The 17,410-nt window shown below is 41.4% G+C and overlaps 1 protein-coding gene and 1 long non-coding RNA gene across 13 annotated transcripts in view; one reads left to right on the top strand and one right to left on the bottom strand.

Moving 5' to 3' along the window:
- The window catches only part of PSD3 (pleckstrin and Sec7 domain containing 3), a 626,723-nt gene that overhangs the window by 348,009 nt on the left and 261,304 nt on the right, over positions 1 to 17,410 (bottom strand). Inside the window, exon 1 of one of the 12 annotated variants that reach the window (XM_013985028.3) lies at positions 9,167 to 9,563. The exons of 10 other annotated variants lie outside the window; for them this stretch is intronic. In XM_013985028.3, coding sequence (XP_013840482.2) covers positions 9,167 to 9,197 — 31 coding nt within the window. In that variant the 5' untranslated portion in view covers positions 9,198 to 9,563. Of the gene's footprint in view, positions 1 to 9,166; positions 9,564 to 17,410 lie in introns of those variants that run through there. One more of the 12 variants, XM_013985029.3, reaches the window with a different exon arrangement.
- Positions 8,647 to 17,400, top strand: LOC146395151 (uncharacterized). The gene is made up of 3 exons (XR_014832765.1): positions 8,647 to 8,783; positions 12,136 to 12,218; positions 17,284 to 17,400. It is a non-coding gene; the product is annotated as an uncharacterized LOC146395151 (long non-coding RNA).

The following is a 17,410-nucleotide window of genomic DNA, read 5'->3' as shown; positions in this document are numbered from 1 at the left end:
TAGGGTGCACATCCACCTATTTCTCCCATCTACTCTCACAAGTGTTATATCACTGCTTCTCTAACTGAAGGAGGGGGCAGCACATGAATACTGTGTAAAGGTCTAATGTATACCAAAAATCAAGTTAACTCTACGTACACTCTGAGCTTTTCATTCCTTTGCTCAATCTCTTTTCTGCACATGGCATACTTTTTCTTCCCATCTCTACAATAATCAGATTATTTTCATCTTTCAAAATCTAACTATTATCTCCCCTAAGTAAGCCTTCCCTTAATCATAGCCACAGCAACTCAGGATCCAAACTGCATCTGCAACCTACATCATAGCTCACACCAACGCTGGATTCTTAACCTACTGAGCAAGGCCAGGGATCAAACCCGCATCCTCACAGGTACTAGTCAGGCTTATTACCGCTAAGCCACAACAGGAACAAATCAGCAGCTCTTACAAGTACATATACAGGAAATAGATGAACATGATTTTAGCTCATATTTTAAGCTTCAAAAGGCTACCATTTTTAACCTATCCTGAAGTGTTTTAAGAAAACTGACCATAGTGACCATGGAGGTCATACATACATTTGACACTTAAGCTATTATGCAATCCATTCAGTAAAAGGAAGAAAAGTTAAACTCAAGAGCCCACTCTGTTCTAGCAGTTTAAATTTCCATCTATAAAGGAAATAATTCGGTGAGTCAGTGGGATTTTGTGAAAAGGATGTGCCCTTTGGGATCAAAAACACTTGGATTTAATTCCAGTTCTAAGTTGTATGACCTTGGGCAAATCCCTTCAGTTTGAAGATATGCTTAATAAATTGACGCTAAAAAAAAATTTTTTTTAATAGTAGTTTCTGTTGTGGTTCAGCAGGTTAATAACCCAACATAGTGTCTATGAGAATGCAGGTTAAATCTCTGGCCTCGGTCACTGGGTTAAGGTTCCAGCGTTTGCCGTGAGCTCTGGTATAGGTTGCAGATATGGCTCGGATCCCACATTGCTGTGGCTGTGGTGAAGCTGGCAGCCACAGCTCTGATTTGACTCCGAGCCTGGGATCTTCCATATGCCTCAGGTACAGCCATAAAAATGAAAAATTAAATAAATAAGTAAATTGCAATCTATAAACCAACCACTAAAATAAACACTGGCACACACTGGCCCAAAGAGAAGTGAACACAAACTAAGAAAAGGAACATCAAAAAAATTAAATAATTTCTCCACCCCATATCTAATACTTGTCATCAAGATATACCTGCATCAATTGTGAACAAACACTAGTGACGTTTTGATACAACAACTTGGCATCTGTTCAAAGACAGCGAAAGTGAGAGGGCAGGGCCCAGCCCCACGTGGAGGCTGCTTCCCCAGTCAAACCAGCTCTGCTCTAAGCTTACTATTCCAGTAAATAGCAGTCTAATCAGGGCTGCCATAGAATAGGGGAAATAAATGTTCTGAGAGGCTGAATGACATGACCACGGTCAACGAAATGATGTTTATTTAGTAAGGCATTTTAGGAGATTAAAAGTCAGAACTAGATTCCTGGTCTTTTGTTTCTTAAGAGTAAATTCCTAGTAAAAGCTAAAAGCCATCTTAATTATCAGGCTCTCATTTCTAACAGCGGCAATGTTACCAAACATAATAATGAAAGGGAGTTCCCATCATGGCTCAGCGGAAAAGAATCCGGCTAGTATCCATAAGGATGCAGGTTTGATCCCTGGACTCACTTAGTGGGTTGGGGATCCGGCATTGCCGTAGGCTGTGCTGTAGGCTGCAGATGAGGCTCAGATCCCGAGTTGCTGTGGCTCTGGCGTAGGCCAGCAGCTGCAGTTCAGACTTGACCCCTAGCCTGGGAACTTCCATACACCATGGGTGCGGCCCTAAAAAGCAATAAAGTAAATAAAAAATAAATGCAAAACTCTTCTAGGTGTAGGTTCTGGGTAGAGACAGCCTTAAATGTCATGTGGCTCTTGATTAGAGCACCTGTCACGGAATTCAGCAAACATCAAATGTTTCCTTTCAAATAAGGCACCCCTTAGTTAGAATGCAAGAGCAGATTATTTTTGCTGTTTGCATTTCTTGTCAGCACTTGAACCATCTTTAACAATAAATAAAACTTCATAAAATGTTGATGTTGACCTTCTTATTTAGAATTTCGGGTTTATTCCTTACTTATAAAAGAACTATTAATGCGAAGGTGATTTAAAGAAAGACCAAATTCCTCTTTTACTTTAAGATTTTTTTTTCTCCTCCCTTTTAAAGCAAAGCCATTGGAGTTCCTGTCGTGGGGTAGCATTAGCAAATCCAACTAGGTTGCGGGTTCGATCCCTGGCCTTGCTTAGCGAGTTAAGGATCTGGCATTGCCATGAGCTGTGGCGCAGGTTGAAGATGCAGCTCAGATCCCTCGTTGCTGTGGCTGCGGTGTAGGTCGGCAGCTGTAGCTCCGATTGGACCCCTAGCCTGGGAACCTCCATATGCCGAGGATGAGGCCCTAAAAAGCAAAAATAAATAGATAAATAAATAAATAAAGCAAAGCCAATGAGACTCCCCATTATATGAGCATCACTTCCAAAATTCATTCAGCATTTATTCCTGAACGCAGGAAATTCAAAACTAAACACTGCCAGAGCATGAAGTCTGTTTAGCATGTTAGCAAGCTCATACTGGCCACATGTGAAAAGAAAAAGTACAAGAACAAACAGACCAGCGTCTCAGGCTGCAGGCAACAGTGCAAGAAGAGGGTGAACACCTGAGCCAGGACAAAGGCAAAAGGGACAGAACAAAGGTGTGAGGCCACCACCTCTCCCAAGCTGGTGGTATCCACACCCATGATCACCTCCCGCCTCTGTCCCGCCCTCTCCCATCTCAAGGCTTTCACAAAGCCCTGCTGTGGGCACTTAGACCTCACCTGCTAAAGCTCTGCCTTTGCCTTCTGTCAGTCTACATCTATTACTAAAAATCCAGCTGAAAACTGAAATACCTAGCTCTCCTTCAGAAAGGCCTACTGAATTAGTCCTGCCCAAATCCGGTCTATCTGTGACAATGGGATTTGCTAAGTATTAAAAACAGAATTTACCTAAATATAGCACTTACTTAAATATAAACCACACACTAGTAGAATCTGAATTAGTAAGAGTTATAGCTTTTCCGCATTTATTTTCCCCCCTTAAAGAAATTAAAATGTAGTGTAAAGTGTGTGGGAGGGAAGGGAGGGGAGAGAGAAAAGTTTTTCACACTCGTGAAATACTTTGGGGGGGAGGGGAATCTATTTGTATTCCCTTAGGAGTCCATTCTTTTCTACCAGGAAGTGTATCTGCTGCTTGTGTATTTGCTCAGATTCCAAACAAACTGTTTCCTGGTGTGTCTTCACAAAACCACTGATTTTTTTTTCTCCCCCCCCCCCCGCCTTTTTTTTTAAACACCTCACCCATGGCATATCGAAGTTCCCAGTCTAGGGGGCCAATCTAAGCTACAGCTGCCGGCCTACACCACAGCCACAGCAATGCCAGATCCAAGCCACAACTGCAACCTAAACCAAGTTCATAGCAACGCTGGATCCCCGACCCACTGAGCAGAGGCCAGGGATCGAACCTGCATCCTTATGAATACTAGTCAGATTTGTTTCTGCTGCGCCACAACGGGAACTCCACTACTGATTTTTTACGATATTTTTTCTTTTGATTTTAAGGTATTGAGAAAGAAATGAGATACAATTGAATGTTAACAAGGTCAATTTCAGGAGTGCTTTGGGTTGTATATTAAATAGCCAACTATTTCTGGAACCCAGATATAGGACTATAATAAAATGAAATGGAATAGAAAAAAAATTTCTTTTACATCAAAATGAAAAGCTTTTGCACAGCCAAGGAAATCATCAACAAAATGAGAAGGCAACCTACTAAATGAGAATAAATGCAAATCATTTTTCTGATAAAGGGTTATATCTAAAATATATAAAGAATTCACACAACTTAATAGAGAAAAATCTGACTTAAAAATGAGGCGATCTGGGAGTTCCTGTCATGGCACAGCAGAAACCAATCTGACTAGGAACCATGAGGTTGCAGGTCTGACCCCTGGCTTTGCTCAGTGGGTTAAGGATCTGGTGTTGCCCTGAGCTGTGGTGTAGGTCCCAGATGCGGCTTGGATCTGGTGTTGCTGTGGCTATGGCATAGGCTGACAGCTGCAGCTCTGATTCAACCCCTAGTCTGGGAACCTCCATAGGTGGCCCTAAAAATACCAAAAAAAAATTCTTGACATCATGGCAAAATGAGCCTGCTCTATAGGATGCGCTTCAGGAAGACAATGGCCATTCTAAGAATGGTCCTACTTGAGGATCAGTAAATGAAATGGATTTCCTTCCATTCTGGGTAGCAAACTCCTTAAAAGAAAATGGTTGAAAGATAAAAAGAAGAAGAAAAAGAACTATTTAGCAAGTCTAAGGCAGCTAAATAGTTTATCATGAGGATTCTAGCCACCTGGATGTGGGTTTCCCAAGAGAGTATGGCAGCCATGACCCTGCAACCACAATCAAAAATCACACACACATTTCCTAGGACCTGGGCCCAGTGGTTTTTAGGAAAAGGTTTTTGTTTGTTTTGTCTTGTTTTGTTGCCCCTAGAATATAACTCCAAAAGACAAGAACTCTGACTCCTTTATCCCCAGAGCCTAGAATAACATTCTACAGAGCAAAACAGATACATTTGTTGGTTCAACAAAAAAATGAAGACTATCCTATAACCAAAAGGAACCCATTTAACAGAACCTCAGAAGAGAAACAAAAAGAAGCCTCCTAAAGCACAAGCAAAACACTGCATGTCAGTGCCACTCAAGTTCTGTCTCCACATCAAGTACAAGCTGCACAGAATGCTGGGAACATGGGCATCCTTCCCAACTTGAGAACTACCCAATTCTTCCACTTGGGTAGCCAACATCTATTGCATACCAAGTATGTGCTGAGCACTGGAGAACAGAGCAACAAGCAAGGCCAGTGGGGCTCTTGCCATCAAGGAGCTTGCAATCCATCTGCACACACTGCCTACTGCAGACAAGCTTTAGGTACTGGTAACTGGGGACAATCTTGGCCACAGTTCTAGAATTCACCATGATCCTACATGGGCTATTATCACTTAACATAACTTTCTCAATTGTCTTGGTCTCTAAATGCTGTACTGTCCAACATGGTAGCCACAGCCACATATAACTATTTACATTTAAGTTAATTAAAATTTAATAATATTGAAAATCCAGTGCTCGATCCCAAATGTAGCTAGTGGCTACTACACAGCACCAGAGATGGAGTATTTTCCACGCTCTTTTCAGAAAAGTCCATCTGAAAGCACTACACTAGAACGTTCCTATTTAAAGTGTGGCTGGGGGACAACAGCATAGGTGTCACCCAGGAACCTGCTAAAAATGCAGCCTCAGGTACTACCAAAGACCTTCCTAATCAGAATCTATCTTTCTGAAAGAGCCCCAGGTGATTTTATACACATTAAAGTATAAGAAGCACTTCTCCAGAGAAACACAACAATATCTAGACATTGTTCTAACTGCATTCAGATGGCTGCTTTTTTTTTTTTACTCTAAAAGGATGATCTCAAGAGCTCCTGCCTTCTAGCTGAAAGGTCCAAGCATCCAATGAAGTAGACAAGTAAAGAAAACACACAGTCTCTCCGTCCTACCGGGAGAAAGGCTTGTGTATCCTGGTCTGGGTTTGCCTTCCAACTGACCTGGGATCCTTTCAGCAGCAGAAGAAAACCATCTCTACTGTGATGGGACCTCATCTTTAGTTTATAGCTCACAGGGAACTTCTCTCCCACAATGAACGGCCAATGACTCTAGCCTTCTGCAAAAGAATGTAAAGTCCTAAAATAACTGCAAATGTAAAACTGAGCATCAGCAGATGCCTGTACATTAACATCTGTACAGAGCCTTAAAGAAACCACACTGGAGCTTAAAAGAAAGAAGCTGAGGGAAAGATAAGGCTTTTCTATTTTTAAAAACTGGGATAGGGAGTTCCTGCTGTGGCTCATCAATAACGAATCCAACTAGTATCCACGAGAACACGGGTTCAATCCCTGGCCTCACTCAGTGGGTTAAAGGATCCAGCATTGTCGTGAGCTGTGGTGTGGGTTGCAGATGCAAGCTCAGATCCAGCATTGCCGTGGCTGTGGTGTGGGTCTGCAGCTGCAGCTCCGATTCAACCCTAGCCTGGGAACTTCCATATGCCATGGGTGTGGCCCTAAACAAACAAACAAACAAAAAAAAAACCACAACTGACTGGGATATATTCCCAGACTTTTCATATTCATATTACTGGACTTATCACTCATAAAATAAAAATGCATGGACAATTCACTCTCACGTGGCACTTTCAATAGAGCACTAAGGGTCTAGAATCTATTTTCTGTAACTACAAGTTCAACAGATTTTCACTCCTTTATAAATCATGGCTAACCTAGCCATCCTCAACTACGTACCTTCTCCAAAATGCGACTCTTAATTAGGGTAAAGATAATGTACTTAAATTACTCATTTACTCTCTCAAAATACAGATTTTTAAGCTATTTATTTATATGCTCCAGTAACACAGTGATGGTTTCAATTTGTAATGCAATAGGAGAAGCTGTATTTTAGAAAAAAAAAAAAGAAAGAAAAATCTAACCTATTTTACTAAGCAAGAGAAAATATACTTAGTATGATTTTAAAAATGACAGAAAATGAGTATAAGTAATGAGAATTTAGTAAATAAGTAATTTAAGGGCACTACCTTCAACCTAGTAAGAGTCACATTTTAGAGAAGGTACATAGGTAAGGATGCTGGCTACTGTCTTGTTACTAACAACTCTCTCAAAGCACAGATTTTTAAGGTATTTATATGCTGCAAAACCAGGAAAAGGCCTGCCCCATCCCACACGAGCTATCAGCACATGCACACGAGTAGAGACTGTTTCATTAATTGGACGCTCTCTCTGCAAGCAATTCATCGTTACAGCTGTGCTCACCACAAACTAAAGTTCACATACTCAGGACTCAGAACCCAATTTTTCTCATTCAATCCGAATCTCTCGGGAAGTGGGAGGAAGCTGCAGAGGGAGCTCTGGGAGCTGGGAGTGACTGGCACACAGGAGGTGACAGGAGAGCAGAGCAGTGCACTGGCATGCCTCACCCTGACCGAGGAGAAACTACGCTGTAGAGCTGCGTTAAGGTCTACCTTTACACTGCCGTGTTTTTAAAACTGGTTTCCTTTTCTCCACTTTCACGTAGCTCCCACGCCTGTAACTTCTGTCTCTTCTGATGCCCATACCTGGCGCTTCCCCTTCCAGCCTCATCGCTGCTGCTCATGGTTGCTCCTCTGATTTCATCCATCCTCTGCCTTTTCTCCTTCTTCCTGTTTAGGAATCCACGCTTCCAAAAACCCAATTTTATGTTTGATTTTTTTCAGCTTTACTGAGATATAACTGATGTACACCTTTGTGCAGGCTTAGGGTGTACAATGTATTGATCTGATGTACATACAGACTGAAAAAATGATCACCACTATCGCTTTTACCAACAGCTCCATCACACCTCGTAACTGCCACTTCTTTCTTGTGGTGACAACATTTAAGATCCACCCTCAGCAGCTTCAAAGTGTATCTTACAACAGCATTAACTATCATCACCACGCTGCACATACATTAGAGCCCCAGAACCTTTGCATCTTATAACTGGAATTTGCACCCTTTGACCAACATCTCTCCGTTTTCCCCACCCTCATGGTCCCTGGTCACCACCATTCTACCCTCCGAAACACCCAATTTTAAAATTTTTCCACTTTTCATTTTGTTTTTAAAAGCAAATAAATTTTAAACTCCAGTCCTGTTTATAGTTGGCTCTCTTCTGCTAAAGTTAACATAGATATGGTAGAATTAATATAAAGTCTTACATAAGCTATTTTATTAACTATTTTCATATTTTAAGATTGAAATTAATATTAAAGGAATTTAATACTTAAAAACATGAAATTCAAAAATACTATACAGTACTTTTAAAAAAAAATCACATCAGGCCACTGTACACCATGGCCAAAAATTTTTTTATATTAAGAAGAAGTAAATAGGTAAAAACCGCAAGTGCCAGGCAGCTGGAGTTCTTAGCAGTGATGAGCAGGTACAGCTGTGGACTTCCCTAAACTGCTGGGTGACAAGACAGATGTTCGGTGCAGTGGAGACAGCAGCTCCACTCAGCCTCCAGTCTGTCCTAAGCCTCAGCTGATCCATATCTGCATTCAGCAGTTTTCATGCTCAATAAGACACCCACAGTTTTGCTAAGAATTCAAGCTGAAAATTGACATGAGTGATAATTCCAAGTATATCTGAAAATGCAAATGTTAACAGAAGTCAAGTTCCCTGGTGAGAAATAAATCTTGAATTACTCTAAAAGTGACACTTTGGATAAACAAGTAAAACACACCCCCCGTGTGTAAAATGAGGAAAGATAAACCTCCAGTAGAGAGGGCCTTCAGGGGTCTCTGGTGCTGCCCTGCAGCAACCCCTCCACCCCAGGCGCTCAGGCACAACCATGCCTCAGGCTCAGGAGAGAGAAGGCAGAGCTCTTTAAGAGAAACTCCTCCCCTATTCCCATCCAGCGCCACAATATGATGTCTTTCCAAAACTATAAGGGGTAGCCGTTTTCCTCTTTCCATATAATACATCAAAAACAGGAAGCAGAAATAGGATGATAGAATTCTGTGTTCCCAGGAAAGCTGTTTGAACCACACCACCACAATGAAAGGAATAAAATTACAGGTAAGAACAATATTCTGCTTTCTAATTAAAAATAAAAATTCTGAGAAATCGAATGTCAGATGCTAAAATAAACATTTCAGGTTAAAGCCAGGGAAGGGACTGGGGGAAAGCACTGGGAGGGCAGCTGGCATCTTTCTGGTGGCTGGGGAAATAAAGAACGGTTGGCGTGGGCACCCCAGAATAAATGCAATATGTGCTTCTCTAATCAGGATTCAGCAAAACCTCATCTAGCCCCAGGAGCCTCCTACTGGGATGGTCAAAAGACAAGGCTAGTAAGCAAAAGCAGTCATGAATACAGACGGATCATGGTACAGCAGCATTTTACAAGAGATAGCTATAAAAATATATTTGCCTGCACAGACCTACAAATAGAGGTTACTCACAGAGATTACTGTAGCTCCAGCAGTTACCCATTGATCATAGAAAATGCCCAGTTCATCAGCTTAATGCTCGAGAAAAGTTTGCTAGAAAAGAAGCTGGCTAATTCAAAATCTGCCGTCCTAATCAACTGGAAGCAATTGAGTTTCAAATTTCCTGGCAGCCCTCTGGCCCGCACTGCACAGGGCGATGTCAGGGGGAGCGCTCTGAGAGCGGCACCCTGGCCGAGAGCTGCTGCCTCTCCCTCACAAAGGCTCCGCAGCCTGCTCACGCCTGCCTCTGCGCTCTCTACCTTGGTAGCTTACCGAAAACAACCACCGTAGGGCTTTTCTAGATTTGTGAAACTACTTCCAGGGAGATAATTGAGATGACGAGAGTGAGCTTTAATGTAACCATTTCCCCAGCACAGCAGCAGGAACCCAGCAAAGGCTCCGAGAGGACCGTACCATCCCGGGTGACATCAGAGGTGGGGCTGTCAGCTCAGTATTATGCAGCATTTTCTATGATGCGAGAAGGACACATGTGAAAGCAGATGGATGGCTTCCCTGTAAAAGGACTTAACTCTTGTGTTATTTAAACAGAAAAGGCAAAAGCAAGTGTGATGCCGAACAACTGCAGTGGGGGGATTTTATTCTGCTTTCCAGATCCTCAGTTCACTGCTGAAAGATGCTGCCAGCTAAAGTCATTTCACTGACGACTGCATTACCGTTCTTGCAATTAAATTCATATTTAATGGGTAACTGATACTACTGGAAAAATGTGACATGCAAAAATTCAAAGATATAACATCCAGTTTTAGATATGATGACATAAACTTTTACATCGCTGACGGTACCTTAGATGCATGCAGTATGCTTCAACACGACTGAGATAAAAATACTAAACACAAAAACTAACAGTTTTGTAGATCAGAAAAGTGAGGTGAAAAATAGTACAATATGAATAGCATAATGTAATATATTTGTCCTTAGGCTTCGTAATGGAGGTTAATTCAAACATTAAAAATATCTCATCAGAAGACCTTATAATCTTAATATTCCAACCAGTATAAAAAGCAAAGTACCACAATACAAAGCAATTGAGAATTATTTTCAATCATTCCAAACACACTGAGGTGCAAGATAATGGGTTGAATATACTTTTGAGTAATTTGAAGTATACAATTCTGATAAGTAATATAACCAGAACAGAAAATGTTTATAAAACGCTTACTATGCGCCAGGCACCACACTAAGCAGCTTTATCATATTAACTTATCAATCCTACCAGTAGCCGGTGGGACAGCCACTAATATTAGCCCATTTTAAGAAATAAGACTGCTGGAACACAAGAAGCACGTGACCTGCAAGACCAAACTGCACAGCCAGGATTCAAACACAGGCACGAAGGCAAAAAGTACCCCTCTTGGTCCCCAAAACTACACTGCCTTCCAGGGACTTCCTTATTAAGTCAAAGAATTCCAAAGGAAGAATATAATTGTCAAGATTTGGAACCACAGCAAGCCAAAAACTACTACTTCACAAAAAGACTGGCCCAAATGTAAGAGAATTAAGTTAGAGAAAATTTGCATCTGGAGATAGTGAAAATGGCACCACAGAAGAAGTGCTCCAGAGACCCAGAGACCTCTCTAGAGCTCCAGAGACCCTGGACTAATGGCTTTAAATCCCTCACCTTTAGTTTCCTTACTTCTGAGCTACAGATTTTTAAGTTACAGAGCAATATAAAAGCACGGCTGGGGAATTCCCATTGTGGCAGAGGGAAACGAATCCAACTAGTATCCATGAGGACATGGGTTCGATCCCTTGCCTTGCTCAGTGGGTCAGGGATCCAGAGTCACGGTAAGCTATGGTGTAGGTCACAGACTCGGCTTGGATCCCATGTTGCTGTTGCTGTGACATAGGCCAGCAGCTACAGCTCTGATTCAACCCCTAGCCTGGGAATTCCATATGCTGTTCATATAAATACATAAAGTACTCATACCCACAACTAATAATACAATAAAAGCACAAGGTTAATTATTATTATTGTCGCTACAACCGCCATTATTTTCAGTAGTACGATCACATTTTTTAACCTCAACTGCCAGCTTCCTCCCTTTTCAAAAACCTCTCCAAGAAGAGCTGCAATTTTTCCAGAGTTGGTGGGAAAAGCAGAAAGGACGATCTTTGCTGGCATCATACAGACATTAACCAATCCATGAATCACCAATTTCCCTGCGAGATGTAAGCTGAAGTTGTTGGGCATGCTTTCCAAGAAAGCTCCTCAGGAGGGGAAGAAACTCAAGGGCATGGATGAGGGTACTTAATAAAATGACACTATGATAAAGGCCATCAACTAGGGCAATGCCCTTAAATGCAACTACCAGCAACTATGAGGAAATAAATCTGTTTTGACCACACAAACATCTCATTTCCAAATGTCTAGCATTCCATATTAAGCTTTAATTTACACTCTCTTTGACTGACATCCTAAAATTTACCATTTTAAAAAGTAAAGCTCGAAAATAAATTTCCTACATATTCTGTAGTCTCTCATCTCTTAAAAATACACATACATTAACAGCACCTGAGTCCACACCCAGGCTGACCGTGCCATCATGAAGTCCTCCACTGGTTGGTTTTATTTTGTTTCTGAAATGTCATCTAATAAAACCGCCATTATCCTTGAAAAACAGACAATATCAATACTATTCAGACAAGGGAACCATTAAAAAATTTACTAACCCATATTCCATTTATAGCTCTTCTGTAAAATATAACTTGTTTTTCTGGAAATATCACTGACAGATTGTACCAAAGAAGCTGCATTTATAACATGTACTTTTTCATTAAAATTTAAGATTTTATAAATAAAAGTACATGTAACAGCCAACTGCAAGCAATGTTTTTTCATGAAGAAAGTATGAAAATTTAAATTATAAAGTATTTTGAGTGTTACCATATGGTTTGTATTGACTGTATCTTATTTTCTACAGATGCTCCAGCATCTGGGGCCTGGATCTAGGAGAGGCAGCCCCTCCCTGGCTGGCTATTTCCTGAGAGCAAAGGGCTCCTCTGGGTATGCACTGCCGATCCACCACACGCCATGCACCTCCTTCTTCCATCTCTCCCACCTATACCAATATTCCCTGCCCTAAGTCATGCCTGGGCCTGGGCCTGGACAGCTAGGAACCACCCCTGTAGACCTGAATCCATGAGATTATTCAAACTACTCAATCCTAAACTTACTCAGGTATCTACCCTGACTTACCCATTCCTTCCAGCAAAACCCCAGAAAAGGCTGGGCTGTGCTCTGCCTCCTTCCCCCATGCTGCCCTGCAGGTTTGCAGAGCCTCCTATTTCTAGAGATCTGTGGATATAAACCTCCCTTCATGACAGTTATTTCTGTGTCTGTGTGACTTACCTTACCTGATTTAAACAAATTCCCAAGTTTTAAGAGAAATGAAAAATTAATTACTCTGTAACAACAAAATTTCAAATTGGTGATGTATTTCTAGACTTCACTGTCACTAGCATTGTGTCTCTAGTTTAGAAATGAAAGTTTCAGGTAATAAATCATTATTTGATATAATGTGTTATTTCTCAAAAATTTCAAAGTAATACAAACAGGCAAGCAAACTAATTGTTATTCAATTTAGTACCAGTTTTAGAATTTAAAAAATTCTAAGTTAAATTTTTAAAATTAAAAAAAAATTTAATCAAAACTGTATAATGCTAATTTTATCAACAGACGTATAATATTTTATTATTAGCTTTTATTAATGACTAAATCCATGTAGATGACAACAAGAAGAACTGGTAACAATAGTTTCTTATTTGAAATAACTTTCACTGAATAAATTTCAACAAATAAGAAGCCAGATTTTCTGTCTCAAGTTCTTTCTTTTTTAAGTCTGGTTCTTAGATGTTAAAAAATATTCAATGCCAATTTCAGGATTAATAACATTTAGTTTTTATATATTAGTCTATTATCTCTACTATAAGGTACATCTCAAGCTTAACATAGAAAGACAAACAGAATCCAGGAAGATATAAGATGAAAATAAAGTGAGCACAAGAGGAGAGGTGTACACACCAAGACTGGAAGTAATGAGTCATGCCAGAGCTTTGTACTCTGAAACTTCATTTCAAAAAAAACCAGAAACTGGGAGTTCCAGTTGTGGCTCAGTTGTGGCTCAGCTGGTTACGAACCTGACTAGTATCCATGAGGATGCAGGTTTGATCCCTGGCCTCATTCAGCAGGTTAAGGATTCTGCATTGTTTCAAGCTGCAGTGTAGGTCCCAGATGCAGCTCGGACCTGGTGTTGCTGTGGCTGGTTGCTGTGGCTGTAACATAGGCTGGCAGCAGCTCCGATGTGATCCCTAGTCTGGGAACTTCCATATACTACAGGTCCGGCCCTAAAAAGCAAAAATAAAAAATAAAAACACCAGAAACTGACCCTAAAGCGAAAAGTAACTTATGAGAAATACACACAGACCCCTCCCTAGAAAGCCTGTTGAGAAGCATACAGTATAAAAAGTTTATGTGTGTGCAACTTCCTGTTCAGTAAAGATGTAATTAAGAATCACCTGCAAACCTCTCCACTGTCCTAGGACTACAGGGCAAGACGCCCCCACTTGTGGCCTTGAGAATCTGCGCTGGTGAGGATGAGCCCTCTCTGAGTGCATCTTCTCTGGGCTACAAACTGTGAGAGGAGGGGGAGGGGAGATGGGGAGAGGGATGGGGAGGCGGAGGGGGGGCTGGAAGTGGAGAAGGGCTGCGGAGGATGCTATTTACCTACCAGGCCTCCCCTTGTTACCTTCCATGCCACTCCCACCTGTGTTGCTGCTCCCATACCAGCTGTGCTGACAAGGAAAGCTCCAGAAGAGCAGCAGACAGACCCCACAACAGGGCTCATCATTAGTCCCTGTTTAACCAGTGCTTACTACAGAGTAGACGCCCAATTAATTGTTTCGTTTAACCCCCCCAAACCTCCAAAGAAGTGGAGATCAAATACACCTAAATATAAGGCAACCCCAAGAGACAAAGAGTCGCTGGTTACACTGAATATATACACTTTAAGGATACAAATTAATCATACAGCTTCTCATATTTTCTTCATGTTAATTTTACACATGTAAAACTGCATACTACTTAAAACAATAAAAATACTTTTATTCACTTACATTGCAGGGAATTATCTTACTCAAGCTTTTACATGCAACTTGTCATCGGAATCTGTGCTACCACTAAAGGCTCATTCTGAGCTACAATACATCTTCAGTTCTGCCTTAAGATGAGATACAGCAGTTTTTAAATCTGTGTGATGCTGTAACTGGAAATTCTATCCTAATGCACAGAATCCATTCACTTTAAGTGCTACACTTACTGAATGACCTTTAGAAGTCACCTTTAAAAAGCCAGTTTACAGTGACACCCAACACCTACAACTCCAGAATCGTTTCAAGTATAATTACTAAATGTGTGTGAAATCTGTCCCCCCACCTTTTTATTCTGTTCTAGTGATCTCTATAAGCATCACAACTAGAATTCTCTGTAGTTATTTCAGGCTAATACGTATTCTCCGTAAGTTCTTTGTTATTCAAAATAATCAAAACATCCCTAATTCAGAAACGGTAAAAACTTGAATATAAAGCTACTCACACACAATCAGAAGGGCAAGAAACATCCCTCGCACCAAAGTTTAAAAAAAAAAATAGAAGGAAAAGGAATGTGGTTGGCAGCCCAAATGGGAGTATACAGAAGAGCAAAAGGAAAGAAAACTACTTTGCATTGGGCTGTACTTCATTCCTGCCTTTATTCTACCATAGTCTGGATTTTTTTTTCCCTTGTTGCTTGTATTAACTTATTTACCATAACACTTATGTTATTTTTATTACATAAATCATGTAAGTATCTTTTTTTGACCATGCCCATGGCATGTGGAAGTTCCAGGGGTCAAACCCGTGCCACAGCAGTGATGCCAGATCCTTAACCCACTGAGCTACCAGGGAACTCCATAAATACCATTTTAAATGAACATACAACATGCTGTTTAGTAACATGATTTAGTTATTGTTGAGTAGTTATAAGAACCTTAGGTAGATTCTTATATTGACAACTGGCTAATTAATACTGGTCATAATGTAATCAAAAATATAAACCCTACTGACCCAAGGGAAACCTCCCTGAAATAAGGATTTGTATCTGTTTTTTTTGACTGTTCTGCCTCCATATCATTAAGATACCCAAGAAGCACAAGCATCGAACTGCAAAGTCTGGTCAAGATGGCACAGAACTCAGGTTGTATGTCACGGGCCAAGAGGATTTCTGTGGTCAGTGGGGAAACTGCCTTCTTCACATAAGGGACCAGGATGAAATCAGAACCCAGGGATGCCAGGATAGCACTAGATCAGAAAGGATGCTCCAGAGTCTTGGGCTAACGGGGTGGCCATCCCCAAAGGTAAAACTTGAAAGCAAATTCTAGGAAGAAATGAATCTTCCTCAAAGTTGCAAAGTCAGCAAGCCTAAACAGCATTTAAGTGGGCAAGTGGAGTAGCAAGAAGGTTCCTAGGATTTGCACTCATCAAGCTGATATCCAGCTAATTTCAGTTATATGAGGATTATAATTCTCTATTTGCTGTTTCTTTTTCTTTCTTTCAGTAAGGGATTCTGTTCATAAACTCTCACCTTGCATTCACTATTAGAGTAAAATGTAACATCCTACCTCTCCGCAGGGGTCAGGAAGGGCCCCAGTGGTCTAGACAGAGGGGCAGAGGACCCAAAGCACTCCAGACCCAATCCTGACAGCAGAGTGCAGTCGGGTCAGCCAAGGGAGGGAAGGATCAAGAACTTCTAGAATCTCTTACACACTGGCTGGTGTGCAATGTGCTATCCTAGTTGCTGTTCTATCTTGCCTGCATTCTGCTGTTTCCCAGACTTCTCATGTTTCTTCTGCCCTTACAGGTAGTCCTAAGGACTGATTAGTTCTCAACGCACTGCTCTTCTCACTTAGTATTCTTTGCCTTCTAAATGCAAGAGCTTAGGAGTTCCCTGGTGGCTCAGTAGGTTAGGGATCCAGTGTTGTCACTGCAGTGGCTCAGGTCACTGCTGGGGTGCAGGTTTGATCCTTGGCCCGGGAACTTCCACATGCAGTGGTGCAGACAGTAAAATAATAATAAAATGAAATAAAACACAAGAGCTTGGAAGAAATATCTATCACCCAACAGACAAATTGGGATGGTGGTAAAAGTACTGTGAATGTGTTAATGCACACAAAGTATTTAAAACAGTGGCCAGCACGTGGGAGCAAGCAGTCGGTAAGAACCAGCTGACAGAACTACTACTCCTGGGGATTAAGCCTTTGCTCCACAACTTAATAAGCAATTTGGACAAGCAATTTTGCCTCTGTGAGCCTCAGTTTTCACCTATTACTTTTTAAAATCTCATTAAAAGTCAACTTTTCCAGCCTTTTGTATTCACTAAAATAAAAATTTACAATTAATTTTGAACATGATTCCAACAATGAATTACTGTCGGCAAACAAGATGTGTTTACCTCCTGTGGTTGTTGCAAGATTAACCCGAGAGTGCAGTAGGAAAAAGTTAACTGAAAACTACAAGACGGTGTTTGAAAGGAAGGCTCTGCCGGGCTAACTCCAGCTGTCCTGATAGCTGCCCTGCGTTTGATCCACTGCACGCTTCTGTGAGTGGAAGTACTCAGCAGATGGACACTACAGAAAAAGAGAAGGATGGCAAGAACGTAGTTAGTTCAGAAGAAAACATAACTCAGCCAGACCCAATCTGCAGGCACAGGTCTAGACGTGCCTGGGGTGGCAGTCTCAGGTATCTGGAAGGCAGGTCTGGGTTTTGTTTGAAGAGTAAACCTGAGTCGATGTGCTCAAGAGAGCCTTTGAGAACTCTGCCCTGCGCATCTCCCCTGAACAGCATTCAGTCACGCCAGGAATAAACCCCGAGCTCAATGACCTTTGGGAGCAAGTAGGAAGCCTGGACTCAGGAAAGTTTCTCTTTCCTGGGATCTTGCGCAGGGTCTGAGCGATTAAGGGCAGCGTACTCTCTAAACTGTCCAGAGAAGCAGAAAAAAGCCAACAGTCAACAACTTTTTTTTTTTTTTGTCTTTTTAGGGCTGTACCAGCCTGAGGTTGAACCGGAGTGGCAGCTGCCAGTCTTCACCACAGCCACAGCAATGGGGCATCCAAGCTGCATCTGCGACTTATACCACAACTCACAGCAGATCCTTAACCCACTGAG

Source organism: Sus scrofa, chromosome 17 (assembly GCF_054392235.1).
Source record: "Sus scrofa isolate SSC_HxYL_T2T_F1_AM1 chromosome 17, Sscrofa_HxYL_maternal_Yorkshire_Landrace_v2.0, whole genome shotgun sequence".
In the NCBI taxonomy this organism is placed as follows: Eukaryota; Metazoa; Chordata; class Mammalia; order Artiodactyla; family Suidae; genus Sus; species Sus scrofa.
This window is presented reverse-complemented; position numbering and strand designations above follow the sequence as displayed.